Source organism: Rhinopithecus bieti, unplaced genomic scaffold (assembly GCF_001698545.2).
Source record: "Rhinopithecus bieti isolate Rb0 unplaced genomic scaffold, ASM169854v2 scaffold_10347, whole genome shotgun sequence".
NCBI lineage: Eukaryota > Metazoa > Chordata > Mammalia > Primates > Cercopithecidae > Rhinopithecus > Rhinopithecus bieti.
In genome coordinates this window covers 5,184,536-5,209,048 of record NW_016806836.1, presented here as the reverse complement: position 1 = coordinate 5,209,048, position 24,513 = coordinate 5,184,536, and the positions used below count along the sequence as shown (strand labels likewise).

At 43.5% G+C, this 24,513-nt stretch overlaps 1 protein-coding gene across 1 annotated transcript in view; it reads right to left on the bottom strand.

Annotated features, from left to right (window-relative positions):
- PTPRT (protein tyrosine phosphatase receptor type T) overlaps positions 1 to 24,513 on the bottom strand; it is an 890,462-nt gene that overhangs the window by 725,555 nt on the left and 140,394 nt on the right. The window contains exon 3 of the mRNA XM_017878051.1: positions 2,751 to 3,022. Coding sequence (XP_017733540.1) covers positions 2,751 to 3,022 — 272 coding nt within the window. The remainder of the gene's footprint in view (positions 1 to 2,750; positions 3,023 to 24,513) is intronic.

The window sequence follows — 24,513 nt, the reverse complement described above, 5'->3', positions numbered from 1 at the left end:
CTACTCCTTTAAGTCTCCCGACAAAGAACTCCAAAATAAAAACCTTAAGAAAACCCTCAACACAGACCAAGGCACTACAAGAGACAGTTGCAAGATTCTCCAGCAATGGAGGATGAGAATGAGCACAACCAGCACCCCATAAAGGCCAGGTCCCTTCTGAGAGGCCAGCCTTGGAGTCACCCCCTTCATCTCCCCACCCATACTCTAGGCATGGCTAAGACTTTCAAGAACTCTACTAGGGGAAACTGTGGAGCCAAGTGGTTAAGAATTATGATCTGTACTAATTTGACAACCACCAGCTACTGAAGTGTGGCTAATGAGACTGGGAAACTGAACTTCTCATTTTACTTAACTTCAGTTACCTTAAATTTTAATATAAAAACTGATACCCAATTCACTTAAAAATATTTAGAACAACTTGTGTATATGTATCCACTTCTTGAGCTATACATTTTATGAATCTAAATACAGATCAGTATTACTAATGAAAATAAAACATTTAAATTGAGACTTACTGTAAGTGTAAAATATAGACTGAATTATAAAGACTGATAGGGAGAGAACAGAAAACATCTCACTAATAATTGTTTAGATTGATTACATGTCGAAGTGATAGTATTTTGGATACATTGGGTTAAGTAAAGTATATTATCAAAAGTGGGAGGTCAAGGCAGGTGGATCACAAGGCCAGGAAATCAAGACCATCCTGGTTAACACAGTGAAACCCCGTCTCTACTAAAAATATAAAACAGTCAGGTGTGGTGGCGGGTGCCTGTAGTCCCAGCTACTCAGGAGGCTGAGGCAGGAGAATGGCGTGAACCCGGGAGGCGGAGCTTGCACACACACAAATTAATTTCACTGATTTCCTTTTACTTTTTAATGTGGCTACTAAACATTTATAAATGGCACGTGTGGTTCCCATTATATTTATATTGGATTATACTAGCTTAGACAGTGAAATCAAGCAGAATGGATAAAAAAACAAGGCACTACCTCCGTTAGAGCTTGGGTTATCACTTACCATTTCTGAGCCTTCGTTTCATCGCCTATAAAATGGGTATAGTAGTACCTGCCTCAAAGGATTGTTGTGAAGATTAAACAAGGTAATGTATGTGAAATATTTTGTATTGTGCCTGGAACATGATAAACAACCAATGAACGGTAGGTATCATCATCACCACCATCACCATCATCATCATAACCTCTCCCCTATTTCTAAAAGGAATTTCAGGAAATGCATCATGAAGAAAAACAGAATTATTCTAAAAGGAAATCACAAGCCATTGAGGATAAAACTGAAATATGCATGGCAAAAATCCAGGTTAAATGTTGAGGGTAATTGAGTATTAAATTCTGATTTCTCGTTACCAAGGCAAAAGGGAAATAAAGCTTGAATTGTCTCATTAAAGTAAACCCAACAAGAGATCTCAATAGATAAATGTATTCCTAACACTAAAATCTGGAAGAACTATACCATGGATATGAACTTGGAGGAAGTCTAAGAAGCCCTCAGCCACTGGTTCATCTTCTGCTTCCAACGCTAGAGAAATTTCTCCAAAATGCAGATCTGACTGCCTCACTCTCTAATCTAACACCTTTCAACAGTGCACGTGGTGATTAACTGTAAATGAGCACAGGGTATCTTACTGGGATGATGAACATGTTCTGGACTGGTTTATGATGACGGTTACGCAATTCAATAGGTTTTCTAAAGTCACGGGATTGCATATTTAAAATAGGTGGATTCTGTGATATGTACATTTTACCTTAATAACATTGTTAAAAAAATAATAAAACTTTCAACAGCCCCAAGCCAAGACAATGTGGAGAGTGTTCCTCTAAGCATGCTTTATGGATTGGTGCCAATCTGTGCACTGTGTGCATCAGTTCACAAGGAGATAAAGAAGGAAAGAGAGAGAGGTTTAGGAACTGTTACGGCAATTTGGCATTGCCATGATTTTTTTTTTTTTTAACCGTGGTTTATAAGAGTATTGCTCCACAAAGAGTGGGGAGGAAAAGCATCCCTTCACCACGGGCAGTAGGAGCAGCACTGCTTTAAACTAAGTTCCATCCATTAGCCTGACAGTCAAAGCCCTCCATGATCTGCTTGTCCCTGCAGGCTGATCTCCCTGTCTGTCCCCTTTGCAATGTACCTTAAACAACTTAGACTTTCCAAACTCTGCCATCATCTATCATCCACCCCTCTAGCTCATCGGACACACTGTCCTTGACAACTCAAATGCCTTTCCCTCCCTGCCTTTTAAAATAAATTTGTATTCATTCTTCAAGATTCATCTTAGATGTCATCTCCTCTTACAAACCATCCTAATTGACTTCCCTAGCAAACACCCCATTCCCCAGAGGGTGATCTTTGACTAGTTAACTCATCTCTCCAAACTTCAATCTTTTCATCCATAAAATAGGATAGTATTAGAACCTCCCTCATCATGTCATAAGCACTGACTTTATAAAAAGGAATCAATGCCTATGTTCCTCCAGCATCGTCAGGAGGCACACGCATCCTGGTATGTTGTCATTTTATTTACTTATCAGTCTTTTCCTACAAACAATGAACTCAAGTGGGGCAGGGGCTGTACTGGGTCACCTCTGCAGAGCTTGGCTAGGAGGAGAAGCCCAGTAAACATGAGTAAATAAATGAAGTCCTTTCTAGACCTAGCACCTGTATGGAGACAAGAAGTGTATAGATTTATCACTAATTTTCAAACATAAAACCATGGTAAATGCCATACCTGATAGAAATGCGGCCAGAAAGTGCTGATGGCGAGCTCTGCCTTCACCCAGCCCTCAGTGACGACCCCGGACACATTCCAGACGGGGTTCCCTTGGGGGCCACCATTCACCTTCACGTAGACGTTCAAGGCCCCTGGGCTGGACCTGTCACGGCTGGAGAAGTAGTAATGGAAGTCGATGCAGTGGGTATCATTCTCCTTCAGGGTCGGCAGAAGAAGGTGGGCCTTCTGGCCAGAGGCTCTCCCAGAGCTGTTCACCATCATGAAAGATCCTGGAGACCCACAAAGCAGGTGGGAAGTAGAGACAAAGAGAAAGTAAGAAAATGCTTCTGAAAACCAGTCATACCCATAAACATGGCCAGAGGAGTGGCCAGAGATCAAGTCAGTCTAGGAGGTCTGGGTGACCCTGTGAAAGCCACATCTCTCTGAGCCTGAGTAACCTCTTCTGTATTTGGGAATAAAAAATCTATTCAATAAGGTGGTTTTAAGAATTAAGAGATGGTAACATGTATGAAGTATTTCTACAAGGTGCTACTATTGCTATTTGCAGAAAACATAGCTACTATTACTATTGGCAGAAAACATCTCCAAACATTCAAAATGTTGCCTTGTATAGATGAAGTGAGCCTCTTTTGAGTTGCTTTGGCAAGTTAAATGGTTGTTTCCAATTCTTTATCCCTCCCTGGATCCATGTCCCTTGCTATTGGCTTTGCAGTTCCTTCCAGCAGAAACAGAGGGTATGTCCCCATCCCTTGACTTTGGGCTCCACCATATGACTTGCTTTGGTCAATAGGATGCTAACAGAATGACTCAAGCAAAGGTTAAAATGTGCTTACCCTGCTGGGCTTACCGTCTTGCACTACTGCTACCTTTTATGAGAAGAATGTGCCCCCAGTAGCTGCTGCCCCTTTCAGCTTGGGATGAAGAATACACACATGGAAGATACCTGACTTGAACCGATAGTAAAGAACCAAGCCATGCCACCCCTGCAGCTGGAATCACAGCCACATGGCCCAAAAGCCCAACCTAGATCAGCCAATCTACAATCAATGCACAGTTCCATGAGAGCTAGAATAAACACTTATTGTTGTTTGCCACCAAGTTTCTTCTCAGTGTGTCATGCAGCTTATTGTGACAATAGCTTACTGATAAAGCTGCCTGAGAGGGCAGACTCATGAAAGAAACCATGAGGGGGCACATTTCAGTTCAGTGTACAAAGAACTTTCTAACAAGTGAAGTTGGTGCAAAATAGAAAGGACTGGCCAGAGATAAAGTGAGCCCCCATCAATGCAGGTGGCAAAACAGAGCCTGGACAAATTAAAGAGATAGTTAAGGAAATTTCACAAGCAACTGGGAGGGCTGAGCTCTGTGTCTTAGAGTCTTACGATTCTACGAAATAAACTGCATCATGAAACACAGCAGATAAACTCAGGTGATTCCAGAAGGAATGTTTCCACCTAGAAAAATACTAAAATCTTAATTCAGAAACAAACTTTAAGACCACTTATCCTCAGCCAAGGTGACCTACTTCAATAGCTAAAAGTCACCTAATTCTTTCACTCTAATACCAAAAAGACTAACAGCTCCCAGTTAATAAGTGCTGGGAAACCCGTAACTTCTTGGGATTCTAGAAGGTACCAATCAAATCCTGTCTCCTTCAGGTTCTGAGTGAACTTAAAAACAGACATGAGAGAGAGAAAGAGAAAGAGAGAAACAGAGAGAGAGGAGTTCAAAACCTCCACATCGTTATTCACAAAGTAACTTGGACTTAAGGCCAAATTAGACTTTCTGCATGTTCCCCCTGAACCACCAGGCAGAGCAAGGGGATGGCCATGGACCCACCCTCCAACTCTGCCCAGATCCCTAGGGCCACAGCTGTCTTACTGGGATGACCACTTAGGACAGCTGGGTGAGTTTGTACCACAAAGTAGCCAGGTGAAAAGCACAGAGAAACATGAGCCAGTGGCTAACAGGTTTTTGCCATCCTACCAATGAGGAAAATGTTCGTGTAAATATAAGGGATACAAGTTCAGCTGTGTTACATGGATATGTTGCATAGTGGCGAAGTCTGGCCTTTTAGTATGACTAGCAACCAAATAATGTATATTGTATCCATTAAGTAATTTCTCATTTCTCACCCCCTCCCACCCTCCAACCCTTCCAAGCCTCCAATGTATATCATTTCACACTCTGCATCCATGTGTACGCATTATTTAGCTACCACTTATAAGTGAGAACATGCCGTATTGATTTTCTGTTTTGGAGTTACTTCACTTAAGATTATTGTCTCTAGTTCCATGCATCTGGCTGCAAAAGTCATGATTTCAGAATGTGTAGCACCGCCTGGGGAAGGAGCCACTGGAAGTGGAACAAAGGTGTGGGTGTCTTTGCCAGTGTTTCAGGGAGTAAAGTTTCCTAGTTTTATGGCCTTGCAGTAACACAGGTAAGTGGAGAGATGTCTGTATGTCAGGGAAGTTATCGAATTATCATCAACTCACAATGGGGCAGCTAAAAAGGAGCAATTACAGGGGCAGAAATTGAGGCTTAGAGACAGAGCCTGCATCCATGCCCATATCTGTCTGCTGGCCACAGGGTTCCAGAGGGTTTCCTTGAACAGGTAAGTAGCAACTCACAAGCCCCACAAAGGGTTTGTGACTGTCTCTGCCACTGAGGAGTAGCACATCTCCCAGCAGAGGAAGCAGCCTGAGAAGCAAAGTGTCCCTCTCCTTTCTGAATCCCATGATACCCACATGCACATTTCAGCTGCTGTCCTCCTGCCAATTCACACCACAGGCACACGTACCCTTGGCTCCTTACAATCCACTGTAGAGAGACTTGGGAAGGTTTTCCTTTCACCAGCTCATGTTCCCACTTCTTTCCATCCTAGCTTCAGTAGCAGGGCAGGCTCGCTGAGGAGGTAGAGATTGCCCTGTTCCATGTAGCTTCATGTACAACCCTGTAACATTGTTCTGGGCACACAGCTAGATTATGTCTTCCAGCCTCCCTTTAGCATTTGGTGGTCCTGGGACGTGCAACTGAGTTCTAGATAATGGGGCATGAGTATGACGTTTGCCACTTTCCAGGCCTGGTCGGTAAAAGCTGCCTCCCTCTCACCCCCACACCTCCATACTAAATGATCTCGCCTCTCAAAGAATACTCCTTGGACCAGCCATCCCAGTGTCACCTGGGAGCTTGTGAGAAACAAGAATCTGACATCTACCCCCAGGCCTAATGAATCTGGATCTGCATTTTATCAAGATCCCCAGGTGATTTGCATATACATAAAGTGATGAGAATCATTGGCCCATTCTATTTTCCCATCTACCAGCTGAATGTCCTGGATCTCAGGAGCCTAGGGGAGGGCAGAGCACCATAAAAGAAACCAGGTTCCCTGAATGAGCACAACCACACAGAAGGCTACTCACCTATTAGGAGCACTCATCTTGGATTTTAAGTAAAGAGGGAATAAACTATCATTCAGCTACAAGTCCCTTTACTCAAGGCAATAGGATGTGGAACAGTAGCTACTAAGCAAAGGTGCAAGACAGTCTATGTAAGGATATCATGAAGAGCAGCAAGCCCGGGGGTAACTTGGGAGGCATTTGAAATAGAGAACAGCCCAGGCAAAGGCACAGAAACATCCAGCAATGCTAGTGTAAGGTCTTGGGGGTGGGATCCAGTGGCCATCTCTAGCCCCTTGCACATGTAGCCCACCTTATACAGGTCTGATCACACCCTCCAGAAAGGAAGGGAGCCGTATCTGCCAGTTGAGCTCAAGCCCTCCACTAGAGACTGTTCAGGAGTGAAAACCCTTGTATATCATCAACTCTGTGGGTCCCACTTTGATCAATAGGTTGGCATAATTAATATCATCCCAGGGCTGTCAGTTTCCCAGAGATCAAAACTGAGCTGGTCATTACGCCAAGATCAGTCAGAAACAAGAAACAGAAAGACTGTAAATACATTCTTTTCCCTTCTCCCTTAAAAAAAAAGTCTACTAACGTGATAAGGAACATAAAACAGCATTAGTTTCCTCATAGTTATTATACATAGCACTGAAAATTGTGGAATTAAACCAGGAAGTACTCTCTGGCTGGCCATAAATTTTGCATTTTTCCCCTTCGTGCATAATAATGCCTTGATAAGCGCCTCGTTATTGATGTGTCTGCAACACAGATCCCCTTTTTGGAGGCAAAACGCTTTTCCATAGCAGATGGCGGCTATTGTGTTTACACATGAGCACCTCAGGATTGCATTTCCTCACGTCGGCAGTAAAAAGAAAGTCCTAATTGAGTTTTTAATGGCTTTGCACATTGTTCATTAAGATTACATGAGTGTGCTCGGGCGACTGGCAGCTGAGGGCCTTGGGCACCAAGAGCTCAGCGCGGTCCCTGCAGACAGGTGGCCCCGCCAGCTCCCAGTGTCAGCACCCACTTGAAGGGAATGGATGCTGGTGGGGCCTCAAATGTTACCAAAGGCCAAGCAGCTGCGGTGGCACAAAACGAGTCCTGGATCTTCAGCCAAGGAAACTGGGTTTCACTCCCGCTTCTGTCGTTTCTTAGTTGTGTAATTTGAGCAAGTCACTAAAATTCCCTGGGTCTCAATGTCCCCATCTATAAAATGGGATAATGAAACCTACAGATCAAAGTTGTTTGTTTTCTGGGAATATTAAGTAAAAATGGTACTTAATAAATGCTAATTTTATAACAGATAGCCAATAGCAGATAACAGTGAGCCCAATGCAGTTTATAAAACCTAATGTTTACTGAGAAATTATTATGCGCCAGGCATTGATCTAAGCATTGTTTAACACCCCAATGAAGTGGTGCCATGCTATCTCTGTTTTAAAGCAAGGAATACGAAGGAACAGAGAGGTGAAGTCATTTTCCTAAAGCCACGTAGCCAGAAAGTGGTAAATACTCAAATCAATTACTGCTTCTTAGAAAGCAGAGACTACAGGGTCTAGAAATGCACTCTCCTAACCAGTAGCTAATAACACCATATGCCTATTTAAAATAATTAAAATTAAGTAGAAAAGAATCATTTCCTTAGGGATACTAGCCACATTTTAAGTGCCCAGCAGACACACATGACTGGTGGATACCATATTGGACAGTGCTGATGTAGAATACATCCATTGTCACAGAAATTTCTGTTGGATAGCACTGGTCTAGAAGTTGTGGATTACTTATCAAAGCCTAACAAATTACATTCAGGTAAGTCACAGGAGCTTAACCCAACCTACTCATTTTATAAACTCCAGCGGGAAACAAGTAACTTGGCCAAGGTCAACCAACACAATGAAAATTTAGACTCAGAGTTTCTGATTCCGATTTCAGTTTCTGCCACAGACAACTCTGCCCTTCCTTGCCCGAGCTGTACAGCCTCAGAAGTGGTTTCCCAGATAGCCATTTAAGAGGGAAAAGAACATATGTTGCCTTCAGGAAGCAAGGAGGCCCTAGGCATTCTACATGTCACATGACTTAGGGGAAGCATGTGCACACATGTTGGGCATTCCCAGCCTCAGCTTTGACATGCAGTTCAACAACTGCTTGTTGAGCCCCAAGCCCTGGTGAGCAAGGACAATGTAGGATGCTTCTAACAAGGGGCCCCGGGGATAAACTGGAACCCAAGATACATCTCTTCTCTCTGATGATCTTAAGCAAATCACTTAACTCTTTGACTCTCAAGTATCATCTTCTATAAAATGGCTATAAAACACATCTCACATTGGGGACACGAGGATTAATACAACTACTATTTATAAAGTGTCTAGATAAGTATCGCTGCATTGCAGGTCCTCAAAAATAGCTTCTTTTCTATCTTCCCCATATCCCTAAAGTTTCGTTTCAGTGTAGCAGGGAGACCTTAATAGATTGAAGAAGAAAATATTAAGAAATCCATTGAGAAGCGGAGTACAATCTGCTGCCCCATTCCCACCTCCCACAACTGATAAGGCATCAAGGTCCAGGGATGCCTCCTCATTTCTCTGACCATCTTCTTCCTTTCCACTCCCTTGGCACTTGCCTAATTCAGGTCTATGGTAATCCTGTCAGAAACTTTTGTTTATTTTGTGAACTTTGGCAATGACTTCCTAAGCAGTCTAGTCCTTGATTCTCTCACCCTCCAAAAAAACAGTAGTCAGTACCATCTTCCCGAGACACAAAACCAACCATGACATGTCCTCAACTTCCACTGAGGTCCTCCTTTATAAGAAATTCCCCATTTCCTATAAAGTCCAAGGTCTTTCATGGGGATATTTGGAGCCTTGCACATCCTGACCCCCACCCTTCCTGCCTCATATATGAAGAATATCTCCCCCACCCTCCCCCCCACACACAATCCTCGGCCACTTTATGGTAGACAGAATAAGGGCCTCCCAAAGATGTCCACATCCTAATATTTGAAACCTGTAAATATGTTACCTTTCATGGCAAGAGAATTAAGGTTTGATGGATGGAATTAAGGTTATTAACTAGATACCCTTGAGATGGGGAGATTATTCTGGATTTTGCCACTGAGCACAATGTAATCACAAGCGTCCTTGTAAGCAGACGAGGGGGCCAGGAGAGTCAGAATCAGAGTTGAAGAGCTGAGGAGGCTATGCTGCTTGCTTTGAGATGAAAGAAGGAGCCATGAACCAAAAAATGCAGGTGCCCAGCAAAAACTATAAAAGGTGAGAAAACAAACTCTTCCCTAGAGCCTCCAGAAAAGAAGGTAGCCCCGATACCTTGAATTTACCCTAGTGTGACCCACTTAGGCCTTCTGATGTCCAGATTAAAATGCGTGGGGTTTTGGCCACTAAATTTGTGGTAATTTGTTATAGCAGCAACAGGAAACTAATACACACTCCAAACATCCTATGCATGCCCCTGCCTCTGGGCTTTTGCCCAGGCGACATCCCTCTTGAAATCCACGCCACCCAGCTCAGCCATGGTCCTTCATTAAACTACTTAAATATCACTTTCCCTACATGGCTTTCACTAACGTCCAGGAAACAGCCACTTCTGAATTGTTGTTCCTATACTTCAGAGTACCTACTTCCATTATAGGTCTTTTAAACAGGATCTAATTTAAAAGTCCATAATGATGAAATTTAGCTGTCTAGTCATAATAAAAGTGAAAGTGGCACAAAGACATCAAAAGGCACAATGCACTTTCAAGTAAGAAAATGTAGGTGCAAAAGAAGCAGATAGTGCTAACAGCATTACCATGAAAACTAGTAACCATCAAACCAATCGCAAACATAACAATAAACCAATAGCCATACCAATAAACATATCATTCAACGTTATTCATATTATCTATGAGAGCAATCTAATTATCAAGTGTCAAAAAAAAGAAATCGGCTGCTTTTCTAATATACCAGAAATGGGGAGGTGGCGTTAATTTAGAGTTTAATGGATATATAATATCTATTTAAAACAACAAAAAAAATACATCCTGAAACTTCAAAAGAATTGAATATTGTGAACAGTTTGTCAGTTTGCATGAACAAGTAATCAGCATTTCTGAAATCATTCATTCAGACCAGTAAGTCGGGGTTTCAGCATTTCATATGCAAATTTCTTAAGGCAATTTTTGAAGAAACAACTATCTAATAATCCATGTAGCTGTGGATAATGTAGTTTAAATATGGTATTAACCCCCAGTGATTGGATCTGAAGACACTGGTGGAGAGGCTCTGCTAACCTGTGCTGGATACCCTAATGCCAGCAGAGTCAGGCAGGGAGTTTGTGTGCACTTGGGTCTTTTCCTCAAAGACCAATTCCCAACCCCCCTGCATTCTTCTACACTTTCTGAGACAAAGAGGAAGGCAGAGAGGAAGAGGGAGAGACACAAGAGAAAGAAGGAACAGAGAAGGGGAAGAAGTAAGAAAAGAAGGAGAAAACAAAAGAGTAATGAAAAATAAGATGAAGATAGGAGGGAAAAGGGGGAAGAGGATGGATGGAAGGGAAGAAGGGAGGAAGGGGAACAAGGGAAAGAGGCAGATAGAGAAGCCGGAGACATGAAATTCAGGCGAGGGAAGGGGTACTGAGCAGGGGGAGAGAAGAGGCAAAAGATCATGGAGACAAAGCAGAATACCACCTAAACTACATGCAACCCCTACATAAGCTTGCATCCCTCCTGACCTCCCAAACAAAAGCAAAAGTGAAAATAAAGACTTTTTACTCAAGGTACTTCTTTTGGTCCTTCCAATGATCATGTCATGAAAACAGACCCAGAGACAACGCTGCAGGACATACTGGGACCTGCATCTCTTTATCACTTAATAACTTGCCTTCCCCAACATTCAATTCAATCTCCCAGGAGCAAAACTAAATGTTATTGTAGGAAAAACAATGGAACCCAAAACACAACAGAATGACAACTCAGCAACATAAACTGTAAAACATAAAATCTTGTCCGATTTGCTCTTTGATGTTGGAAACAGACAATTCATTTGGCAAAGTCCAGATGAAACTGAAGGTCAGATAATACCACTCTCCCTTCAGACTCCTCACCTCTTCCTATGCACCCATTTTAACCACACACTGCCCTGTAAGCAAGAATTCTGTATGTTTCTTCACCTACAAAACAGGTATATACACAGGTAGAGGTTTTGAAGTTCCTTCCAGCTATAGAAATCTGTTTCCAAGACTTTACAGTGACTTTACCTGACTAGTTAGTGGTAAGTTAGGAGCCCAGGCTGACTTGGATTTTCTACCTAGACTTCCTCTGAAGAAGGGGTGGGAAGGAGAGATCTTTCTCCTTGGGTCTTGTTCCCAAAGGAACCCAGTACTTTTTGTGTTCTCATGATAATTTATTTATCTTCTCAGTCACTCCTGCTCTTACTAATAACAACAGCCAACACATACTATCATAATTTACTTAGATTCATTTGTTTAATTCTAACACAAACCCTATGAGGTAGTCACTACTATCATTCTTCTTTCACGGATGGGCAAACTGAGAAACAGAGAGCTTAAGTGACTTTTTCAAGGCCACACAGCTGGTGGCAGAGCCAGGATTCAAACCTAAGAAGTTCTAATTCTCATTGAGCTGCTAGGCTGCAAGCCACAAGCGGGCACATTGTGTCTGATGACAAGGAGTGATCATGAACTCCCTAGATTAGCTGGCCTTGCCCTGGGGAGCTGGTTCAGGCAGGAAGAGGGGTAAAGAATGGAAAGAATGAACAAAAATTAAGTCCAGTTGTCAAGCTGCTGCCATATTAAGAGTAAAGAGAACAACAGGGCTGCTGGGAACATTGTCAGACCCCAAATTGTTCTCAACATTCATTGGGCTGAGTCCTTTGCTTCTGCAGCGCTAAATGGAAATGACATGGAACTAAAATATATATATTTTAAAATCTCCAAACTCTTCACACATCCGTTGGCATGATAATATTTTGATTAGTTACATTTATGCTCCAATTACACTCACAGAATGTTCAACTGTGCCTTATATATAGCATGTTTGCCATGCTCCATAGAAAATACTGGATTATTACCTCGTATATTTGCAATGGGAAAAGATACAAATGGAAAAGAGGGAGAAAAGACAGCAAAAAGAAGAGATGACTAATCCTGTTGAAATGGTGCTGTCCTGCCTTCACATTACTAAATTGGGTCATCGCTATTATAGCCAAGCTTAAAAATCTCAGGGCTTGGAGAGACATCAAGTATTTAAGTCTACCCTTCCCCTCACCTGAGGCTTTTATCTCCCGTACCACGACCGGGTCTGAAAGCAACCTCCTCACATACCCAGTGAGTGGCAAGGTCGACAGTGGGGAATATTTGTGTCTTTGTGCTCTTTTTTTCTTCCTGGGGAGAGCATCCATCTATTTCTCAAAGAGGTCCATAACCCTGTCCAAGATAAATATATAAATAAGTAATAAACAGAAGCTAAGAGTTACTCTGAGCTTAGCAAAACGCCTGCCCTGGGGATACTAGGAGTGACTTCTCACCGTGTGTGCTGCCCAGATGCCATCACATTATTTTTCTCTTCACTGGCAGCTCATGCTGCAAGCATTGAAGGTGAGTGTATCACACCATCTAATGCTGATACCAGGTGGACCCCTGAGCCTCATGGAGGTCTGCTAAAGATTGCCCCCAATTCCACAGCACCTGCCTCTCAAATCCTCAACCACTGGAGCTGGCTTTCTCCCCTGGCTTCTCTCTGCCACTTCATCCGTAACTCTACTGGTACCTCTATGCCTCAGTTTCCCCAAGGTGGTTCCACGCATGAAGGCTAATCCCTCCACCAGTTTCCTTATGAAATCCACCAGAGTCAAGCATTTCATCAAGTTAATAAAATTTGTTCTAACCGCAAGTATTATTTATGTACCTACTATGTGTCTGAACTAGGGGAACAGCAGTCAGCATGGAATAGTTTTTATCCTCTTAGAGATTACAGACTTCTAAAGAGCCATTACAGGAATGTGGAAAGTTCTATGACAAGGCAAGAACCCAGACTTGATTTGGGGGAAGAAGTATAAAAAGAAAACACCTACAACTTTCTGGAGCAAATAAACTGTAGGCTGAGGTCTAAGTTATGTAGGTGTCAGACAGGGGAACATGGAATAGAAAGAATGTTCCATGCAGATGAAACAGCCAGTTTCAAAGCCAAGGAACAAGACAGTTTCTCCCTTGTGGAGGGGCTAGAACAAATTGCAGACAGAATGCAAGGGCCTTATAGACCACCTCTCTAACCTCTCACCCTTCAGTTTATATATAAGGAATTTGATATTTAGAGAGGTGCCTTGACTTGCCCAGAGTCACACAGCCAAAGGGTGGTAGTGCCAGCATTCAAATTGAGGTGTATCTGACTCCAAGATCAGCATCATTTCCCTCTGAAACAGTGGTTCCCAAATCGCAGTGTGCATCAGAATTACCCAGTAAGCTTGTTAAACTGTGCTGGGTTCCATACCCAGTAGATTTGGGGTGGAGTTCAAGAATCTGCATGTCTAACAAGTTTCTAAGTGATGCTGATGGAACCGATCTGTGGGCCACACTTTGAGAAACACTGGACTAGCTGGTCTCTAATTCCCCAGCCCTGATAGGGCAGGGGCCCATAAACTTGGGCGAATCAATGAATGGTGTTACCACAGGGGTGCTAACTTGTTACTCTACCTCCTACCCTGGGCCACGCCCTGCCTACCTCTCTCAGAGGCAGGAGATCTTGGCCACTAGCCATTAAACATGAAGACTCTCCCTCTGCCCAACTCCAACAAGCTCCTCTAGCCTGAGCCATTTCCTTTCCATCACTGCTAATTCCCAAGAATATCATTAGACACTTATTGACTCCCCCAAATGTACTAAGGTCTGCATAGAAAATAGCACAATAATTATTCCTCCTCTTTTACCATCCTCTAAGGAGCTACAACAATTTGACAGCTGTTATCCAATTAATCTTGACAGCTTATTTTTTTAATGTAAAGGTATTTTTTTTCTTCTAAGATTGGAAAAGCTATTTCCTTTATTGAGGTAAGAATGAGGGCAAAGAGAGGCCAGAGAACTTGTCCAACATTATGAGGGTCATTTTTCGCCTCCCTTCTCCCACATGATCAGTGAAACAATGCAGGACAAGAGCATGGACTGTGGACTCAAACTGCCAGATCAAATCCCAGCTCTGTCAGCTCTCAGCTGTGTGGCCTTGGGCAACATACTTAACCTCTATGAGCCTCAGTTTCTCCACCTGAAAAATGGAGGTGATGATGGCCAATGTTGTACATGCTTCCTAGGCTTGTTACGTGAATTAAATGTGTCTTTATGTTACATGCTTAGAATAGTACCTGACATGTTAGGAATTAGCTACCATGATCCTCCGTGGCAGCAGCGGCATTTCTGAGTCCTCATGCAGATCTTTGACTACAACAGTGAGATTACTGACCCTAGAATTCAGCAGGGTAAGGCAGGTCCCAGTCTCACTGTCTCCAGTGGCAGCGGGCCTAGAAGGCACCAGGAATCAATGGAACATCTCCATGCTGTTGACAACAAGGAACATCTCTTTGCCAGTGGTTCTCCAAGTATGGCGCTGAGCCAGGTACATTGGTGTCATGGGAACCCCTCAAAAAGCAAATCCTTGGGCCCCAACCTAGACTGACCAGACCAGAAACTCTGAGTGGGGTCAGCCATCTGGGTCCTAGCAAGTCCCCCAGGGGATGCTGACACCCACTCAAGTTTAAGAACCACTTTTTTTTTTTTTCCCCCAGACAGGTTGCCTAAGCCTCAGCCTATCAGGGTAGACCACAATAACCTGGAGGTCATGCCAGCTCCTGTCCACTGGATGTTCCCTGCTTTTCCCAAGAAGGGACCAGACAGGTTACTAGATTCCACAGCACTGTAGCATGGGTCCAGAGCCTGTGCTCCTTTTTAAAATTATTTATTATTTATTTATTGAGAAGGAGTCTCACTCTGTTGCTCAGGCTGGAGTACAATGGCGTCATCTCGGCTCATTGCAACTTCTGCCTCCGGGGTTCAAACAATTCTCCTGCCTCAGCCTCCCAAGTAACTGGGATTACAGGCATATGCCACCACACCCAGCTAATTTTTGTATTTTTAGTAGAGATAGGGTTTCACCATGTTGGCCAAGTTGGTCTAGAACTCCTGACCTCAGGCAATCTGCCCACCTCAGCCTCCCAAAGTGCTGGGATTACAGGCGTGAACCACTGCGCCCAGCCGAGCCTGTGTTCTTGACCACTGCCCTACATTGAATCTCTTGAAACTGCCTTCCCACATCTGGAAAGGACTCCAATCCCTACCCCAGTGAGGGCCAGCTGGGAGTGGGGCCCTCATTGCTGAGGCACCATAGTTGTCCTGGCATGCCAGGAGGTAGGAAATGGACACCAGGAGAGAATGACAACTCATGGAAATGACACGGAAGGAGTCTCCCAGACCCACTGAGTCCTTGAAGCCACTAGGATGTCTCCATCAACTGGGGCCTCTTGAAATCAAGCACCTGAACCCCTAGATTCTCTATGGTTTTCATCCTGAACCCACTCTTCCCCTTTCATCCCTCACTCCTCCACCTGCCCCCATCCTCTCAGCTGCAAAGTTAGTTTCCTATTTCAGTCTTACCTTTCTCCCATTCCCCATCCCTAGTCCTCCTCCCTTGCCCCACTTTTTGTACCAAAATGTACTTTGGACTATCCCCCTTGACCACAGTGCAGACACCAATCATCTCTTAGGTTCCCCTTCCTCTTGCTGCGGTCCACCTCATTCAGTCCAGTGGTCTCTGCACTCTAGACCACCAAAGATACTGACTCTGTCAGTTACATCCAGCCCTGCAGTGGAACCTGGACCCAGATGGAAATAGCATAGAGCAAGATGAAATGAGGAAGTAGAGGCAGCTGTAGCGCTGACAACTGCCAGGGAAGCAATGAGCTGGATGGGTTCCTTGGAATCGCCATAACAAAGACCATGAAGTGAGTGGCTAAAACAGCAGAAGTTGATCGTCTCAGTCCTGGAGGCTGGAAGCCTGAGATAAAGGTGTCAGCAGGGTTGGTTCTTTCTGAGGGCATTGAGGGAGAATCTGTTCCTTGCCCTCCCCTAGCTTCCGGTGGTTTGCTGGCAATCTTTGGCATTCCTTGGGTTGTAGATGTACCTCCCTTCCTTATCTCTGCTTTCATATTCACATGGTTTATCCCTGTGTGCATCTGTCTCCAATTATTAAGGAAAAAGCACCAGTCATATTGGATTCAGTGCACACCCTACTCCAGTATGGCTTTATCTTAACTAATTACATCTAGAATGACTACTTCCAAATAAGGTCACATTTTGAGATACTAGGTGTGAAGACATCAACATATGAATTTGGTGGGGACAGAATTTAACTCCTAATAAGCTTTCTAGAGCCCCGCTGTGTTCACCCCCAAAGAGAAATCTAAGGCAGAAACCCTAGGAGGGTTTCTGTAGAGATGACAGAACATCATATTCAGAGGGCGCATGGGAAACTAGTTTTTAACGATAAAACAATACATGCGGAAACAAACAGAAAAGTAGAAAGGAGGAGTGAAAAGTCCCCACGGAAAGACAGCCACACATGTCTTGAGGTATTTCCTTACAGTCTCATTTCCTGGCATAGATTAGTGCTTTCCAAGGAGTTATAGCACTTAATTGTACTTGTGACTGTGGTTGGTACATTTTTCCTGAAGAAGAGACTTAATGGGGGATAACAGTTTATAGTGGCCTTGTCTGCACTGAAGCTACATCCAGATCCCAATGGGAAAGGAGCAAGCACCGCTTCGACAGGGCTACCTGTTCACTGATATTGGAGGTTAGTTCTACAACAAATGTACATTGAGTGTCTGCTCCATGCCAGGCACTGTTGTAGGCCCCGGGAGTACAGCTGTGAACAAAACAGTCAAGATACTTCATCAGGAGACAGTTTGCTGAGATGAAAATGCGCCTCAAGAGCTTTGAAACAAGTTGAATAGGACTCCTGTAGACGCCCCCCAGGGAATGCACGCCAGTTTTTCATGCCATGATTTCCCCTTTTTAAATTCTTGATTTTTAGCTCATCTTTCGAGGCTCTGAAGTATGTTTGCAACAATTATTTCCCCAGGAAGGATCTATGAATGGTCTATTTTCTGAGCCTGTGCATTTCTGATGTGCATCACTTTTATAGTATAGATCATGTTCCTGTATTCAATTTCTTGAGTCGTGACCTATTCCCTTCTAAATACTGTGGACCAGTGCTTCTCATCTTCTGCTAATAGAACAGGGATAGCAGGTTTGCCCCTCATTGTCAAATCCTCTTTTTGAATATACACTTGGAAGGCAGGTAGATGAGTATATCTCACACCCTAATTCCTAATATAGGGAAGAATTTTTTTTTTCTTTTTAAATCTTACAGCCTTGTTCTTGGGAGCACAGCATGACAATGAAGATGCAAGCTGTGGAGCCACACCCCTGCAGTCAAAACCCAGCCCTCTCATTTCCTAAAGTGCATCCCTGAGCAAATTACATAGATTTTTCTGTCTTTGTTTCTCAATCTGTAAAATGGGGATGATAAAAAGACAAACCTGGCCAGGTGTGGTGGCTCACACCTGTAATCCCAGCACTTTGGGAGGCCAAGGCAGGTGGATCACAAGGTCAGGAGATCCAGACTACCCTGGCTAACATGGTGAAACCTTGTCTCTACCAAAAGTATAAAAATTAGCTGGGCGTGATGGCATATGCTTGTAATCTCAGCTGCTTGGGAGGCTGAGGCATGATACTCACTTGAACCCGGGAGGCGGAGGTTGCAGTGAGCCGAGATCGTGCCACTGCACTCCAGCCTGACGACAGAGGAAGACTCCATCTCAAAAAAAAAAAAAAAAAAAAAAAAAAAGACAAACCTTACAGGATCCTCAGTTAAGCTTGAGGATTAACCGAATTAATACAGATAACAGTAGAAAGGCTGACAAACTTTTTCCATAAAGGGCCAGACAGTCAATATTTTACGCTTTGCAGGCCATAAAGTTTTTGTTACAACTACTCAGTTCTACTGTTGGAGTGTGACAACTGAATAGACAATGGATAAATGGATGGATGAGGCTGTGTTCCAATAAAGCTTTACAAAAACAGGCAGCAGAGGGGTCCACGCGTGGGCTATAGTTTGCTGACCTCTGACTTATAACAGTACCAGGCAAATACTAAATTCTCAATCAATGTTAGCCATTATTATTAACCATGACGAAATTCAGAAGGACGGGGGTTGGATCCTCTCTGTCACTCACTGGCTGGTTCTCTGACACTATGAACAGATGGTATACATGAAAAACCACCATCCACAGAAGTATTCCTTTCAGCCCACCTATAGCACTGCACTTGTGAAAATGACACCTTCCAAGACGCAACGCGCTGCCGCAATGTCTCTGATAATTTTGCCCTGTTGTAATTGTGAGTTTTAGCCTGCAGCAGGATGTGAAAAGAAAGGTGGGAGGAAAACAATAGAACATTGAGCGCTTCAGAAAGTCCTATTCATGCTGTAAAGGGATGTCTGTCCCATTTAAGTTGGTACAGACCTTTATCTTCTACTAGAGGGACACAGAAAGATGGACGCACATCTTCCTTTTGATAGTGGCACAGCATAGGTGGCTGAGCTAATGTTTTTCCTGACCATTCCCATTAGCCTTGGAGTTGAGGGAAAACTCTCTCAAATTCTGTCAAAAGTTTGCCTGTCTCATTTTCCAGTGTTGCTGTGATCTGTTGCTTTTGTTGCTGTTCTCATGGGAATTTTTAAGGGAAATTGCAAAAGGTTGGGATTCCCAAAGTCTCCTAAGGTTATTTCCACCATGGCCTCTGTGAATAGTGGAAAGAGTTCCCGAGCCCTGTGCTCTCTGTGGCACCCACTGTCTCATTTCAAACACATAAAACCAATGCTTTATCTACTTCTCGGGATTTTCTGGTTATTTTCTTCACCACCTACACCAAGGGTTAAGCCATGCCCCACGTTTCCCTTGTTCTGACCAAAATTGATATACTACCACCCAGAGCCAAAAGCATAGACAACAGGTGTGGGTGAAACTTCTCAACTTGTATAGAAATTATTTGAAGAAATTCCTGCTTAATTGGGCTTCAATCTCTTCCATACCCTTATATTCATTCATTTGTTGACTCATTCATTCATTCAATTTTTTTTTTTTTTTTTTTTTTGAGACGGAGTCTCGCTCCTTCGCCCAGGCTGGAGTGCAGCGGCGTGATCTCGGCTCACTGCAACCTCTGCCTCCCGGTTTCACGCCATTCTCCTGTCTCAGCCTCCTGAGTCGCTGGGACTACAGGCGCCCGCCACCAGGCCCGGCTAATTTATTATTATTTTTGTTTGTTTTTTTAGTAGAGACGGGGTTTCACCATGTTAGTCAGGATGGTCTTGATCTCCTGACCTCGTGATCCACCTGCCTCGGACTCCCAAAGTGCTGGGATTACAGGCGTGAGCCACCGTGCCAGGCCCATTAATTCATTCTTTTACTCATAATGTGCCCACTAAACATTCACTGAGCAAGCTTTATGTACATGGTACCAAGCATGCTGAGACACAGAATAAATATTTTATTCTTGAATACATCTTATTCTAAATGGGTATGGTGCACCTGGTGATGCCCTGCACAGGTCTCTTTAAAGAAACTTGTCTCCCCAGCTGCCAGGGCACTTAGGCACACAGTCTTTAGCAGTAGCCCCTCCAGGGACTGTGTCAGCTGCAGAGGATAGAGCATGGCCTGACCCAAGGTCTGCCCTTCTGGGAGCTGCACATCCAGCGACTGATGGAGGCTGGGGTTGAAAGCCTCAGCCAGTCCTGCCTGTTGCAGACTCAGATGGGCCATTTTAGCTCCCCGTGGAGTCGGTTAACGATGTCCTGAGGTCTGAGTCAGCTCACTTCCTCCCCCAGCCTGCTCCTTGTCCCTTCCTTCCCTTCCATAGCTGCTAGTCCAGGGGACAATTCCCAATAAACCTCCTTATAAACACTCATCTCCACCTATTATTCTGAATCCCAGAGAATCCAACAGTGACAATGTGTCTAGGGGAGCAAGTTGCTCTGTCTGGGCATTTCTGAGGGGACATTTGCATTGGTTCTTTAAAAACACACAGGAATACTCCAGGTGGAGAGGGAATGATCATTTCAGGCAGAGGGAACAGGATGAAAAAGTCCACGCTTATGACAGCACAGAGGCATTTGGTGTCCTGGCCTGACTGGTGAGAGGGGATGTGGGGGCCCAGGTCAAGGACAAAGCAAGTCCTTGATAGTCAAGCTAAGGAGCTGATCACGCACCGAGAGCCCATGGGTATTTACGAGAAGAATTGAGACATGATAAAATACTCATTTCACCAAGATCCACGTGTTTGTCAAGGTTCCCTCTAAAAAACAGGAGCTACTCCGGCTGCGTCAAGTAGATAGTTTTCATACAAAGACTCAGACCTTTATCCACTACTGGGAGGCTGGGGAACGTCAGTTGGGAAGGTAGTCCTCGGGAAACCCCTAAGTATGAGGACCACAGGAAAAGTCGAGTCTGTAGTTTTGGCTACTTGGGTGACTGTGGGGTAGATGCTCAACAAACATGGGCACAGCTCGAAGTCTGCTGACTGCCCACACCCCTGCAGGGGCTCTCAGCTGCCTGAGGGAGACTCACGACTCTCCGGTTCGTTGGCCTTCCAGATCTCTCATCAGTGGGACCTCACTGTGTCCCTGCAGGTGAAGGAGTCTGGGGAATGTGGCTTCAGGGCTTCATGACCTTTGGTATAGGAGAGCGCTTGGGCAGCTGTGCATTAACTAGCAATATCTGGGGGCTACTGGGATGTAACCTGGATCACAGAGGATGTGGCTGCAGCAGGGAAATTAGTTAGGGGGGTGAATCAAAAGCCCAAGCAAGAGATGTTGGTGCCATCATCACGTCACTGCCCAATTCTCCTTCCTCTCCAAGGCCTCCGAACCTGCTCCGAGGCTTGGCAGGGAAAGTGAGCCAGACTGAGGAGGACAGGAGACAGGGCTGCCTGAAACAAATGCAAGGGACACACAGCTCTGTCCCGCCAGGTGTGACTCCAGGTGCCAGATGCAACTCCTGCCAGGTGTGGCTCCCAGATCGGGCTGGCTGTTCTTCACTCACTGGCATTTGGGTGAGAAGGGCACTGAGATGGAGCAGAGAGAACCAATCCAGAAGACAGAAACCCTGGCTTGGAGCCCTTTCCAGCCATTTCCTAATTGGCTATATGACTTTCCTAATGCTGCCAGAACAAATTGCCACAAACTTGATGGTTTGGGATAATGGAGATTCATTGTCTCACAGTTCTGGAGGCCAGAAGTCTAAAATCAAGGTGGGTCGGCAGGGTCTTGCGCCCTCATAAGGCTCTAGGGGATAACTCCTCTTTGCCTCTTGCAGCCCCTGGTGGTGTCTGGTGCTCCCTGCGATCATCTCTGCCTCTGTCTTCACAGTCTTCTCCCTATGTCTCGCATTTCAAATCTCCCTCTGCTTTTCTCTCACTTTTGCAGCTATCATTGGATTTAGGATTCACCCTAAATCCAGGATGACCTCCTCGTGAGATCCTTAACTCAACTGCATCTGCAAAGATCTTTTTTCCACATAAGGTTACAGTCACAAGTTCCAGGGATTACAACTTGCACAACGCTGGGGGGCCATGATTCAACCCCACTACAACTACACTGGGTGACTCTGTAAATGTCACTTACCCCTCATGCTTAGACTCAAATTTGTAATAATAAAATATAGTAGGGGCCAGGCACGGTGGCTCATGTCTGTAATCCTAGCACTTAGGGAGGCAGAGGTGGGCGGATTGCCTGAGCTTGGGAGTTTAAAACCAGCCTGGGCAACACAGTGAAACCCCATCTCTACTAAAAATACAAAAACATTAACTGATTGTGGCAGTGTGCGCCTGTAGTCCCAGCTACTCTGGAGGCTGAGGCAGGAGAATTGCTTGAACCGGGAGGCAGAGATTGCAGTGAGCAGAGATCATGCCACTGCACTCCACACTCCAGCCTGAGTGACAGAGTAAGACTCCATCAATCAAAAAATAATAACAATAAAATAAAATAAAAAAGAGAGAAAGAGTGGGAGAAGATGACCTACCTGGATGTTGGGGTGATTATGTAAGATAGAACAAGTTGAAGCCCCTGGCCTGGTTATAGACACAAGGGAAGCCTGAATTAAGAGTCTATTGAATCTGAATCAGCGCTCACCCCATGGCTATGGCACTGGTCTGGTCAGGACCTGGAGACTCCTACTTCATGCAGCGTAACACAAAGCTCAGCTTGCATTTAGGATTGCACTAGAGTGCCTTAAAAGCAGTACCCAGTTCTGAAACGTACCACTGTATAAAATAATATCTGGTGCCTATAGTCCTTCATCTGTTCAAGTACAGGTCGGGTGGAAGGATTTCCAGATTCCTTCCAGCTCTCACAGTCTGTGGATTTAGGATTCCTACAATAGTGTGGGCATCAGATTCACTGCAAGTAACTTACCCAACAACTGAAAGGCTGCCCCCACCCAAAAGGGGAAAATCAGATCACTTAAACAGGGTGGAAAAACTAGATTACTTCCACCATAGAAGCCTTTTGATGCTGCCTCTCCCCTTTGCCCATCCAACCCACCCCAGCTCTTAATTCCTGTCCTTGTATCCAGGTTTAAATCATCGCTCCATCACTTTCTAACTACATAACTTAGGACAAGCCCCTTTGTACTTCATTTGTTTTCCTTTTATGCTCTTTAAATTTTAATAAATTGAAAGTATCAGAAAATTGAGAAACCTAGAAAGAATAAAATTATAAATACCCATAATTCTGCTATCTAGGTTCAACCACTGTGAACATCTTAACATACTTGCTTTGCCTTCTTATTTTTAAAGAAGAAAGATTACTTTATTGTTATTGGGAAATAATACATATTCATTTTGAGGAATTCAAGAAATGCAAAATACAAAGATTCAAGTTTAAAAAACTCATCTCACCACCCAGAAATTACCACATGGCAAACATCATTTTAAATATCTTATTATATACACAGAGACAAAAGGACAGACAGATGGATGGATGAGGATGGGCGGATGGATGGATGAGGATGGGCAGATGGACGGAAGAATAGGTGGAAATAAATATTATCAAATGTGGGATAAAATATATGCTACTTTAAGTTTTAATACTGTATTTACTTGTATTTAGCACAACAAAAAGAAATTAAAACAAAATGGAAGGAAATCTAGGCTTTCAAATACTTCTTTACCAAGAGATACTTACCCAAAGATCTCTTTAAGAACACAGATTGTGAAGAAAGCATTAAGAGCTTGAAGTAATTGTGTTACATTCTAACTATTTATTTGGATTTTAAGCTTATTAAATGACTCCATCCTGTCAAATATGGTATGAGAACTATCACACTTCCCCTCAACTTCTCCTCCCTCTCTTAGTTTCTCAGTTTTAATTGTTGGTGACTGCTGCTGTTCCACTGCCCGGGTTTTAACCTTCATACCCTGATCTATAACTGTAATTGCCCAAGCTGCTTACTGTGAGTCCCATATTTATATGGTTTCATTATTTATCATCAATCCTTATGCTATGAGGTCTGCATTCATGAATCTTTTATTTTTGTTTGCTTTTAATTAGTTGCATTTTGTAATTAAGTATTTTTTTCAAGATCCTATGGATATTACATGGCCTAAGTACATTTATTCTCAACAACAATGACTTGTGAACTTCATATTCTATTATATTTTTGAACTATGCCCTTGCCCTCAAATGTTTTACATAACCATTCTTTCATCTTTGACATTGAATCTTGCTATAGAGAAGTCTGAGAACAACTTGACTTTTTTTTTTCTCCTTATGGAAGAGATTCTTGTGTCTAGAAAACTGGGTAATTCTGTATTTATCCTAAGTTTTAATAGCTTAACTAGAGTATGTCTTGGTGTCTAACATTCTGTACCAAATTTTCCTGGAATACATTGTCTCTTTATTATTATTTTGCTACAATATGTAACATAAAATTTACCATTTTAATCATTTTAAGTGTGCAATTCGGCAGCATTAATTACTCTCACAATATTTTGGAACCATCACCATTATCTATTTCTAAAACTTTTTCATCACCCTGAAGAGAAATTTTGTGACCATTAAGCAATAACTCTTCATTCTCTTCTGCCCCAGTCTGGTAACCTCTAATATACTTTCTATCTCTATGAATTTGCATACTCTAGATACTACTTATAAATGGAATCTTGTAGTCCAAAAATGAACACTAACAATTGTTGGGAGGATGTGGAGCAACTGGAATCCTTACACATTGCTGGTGAGTAGGTAA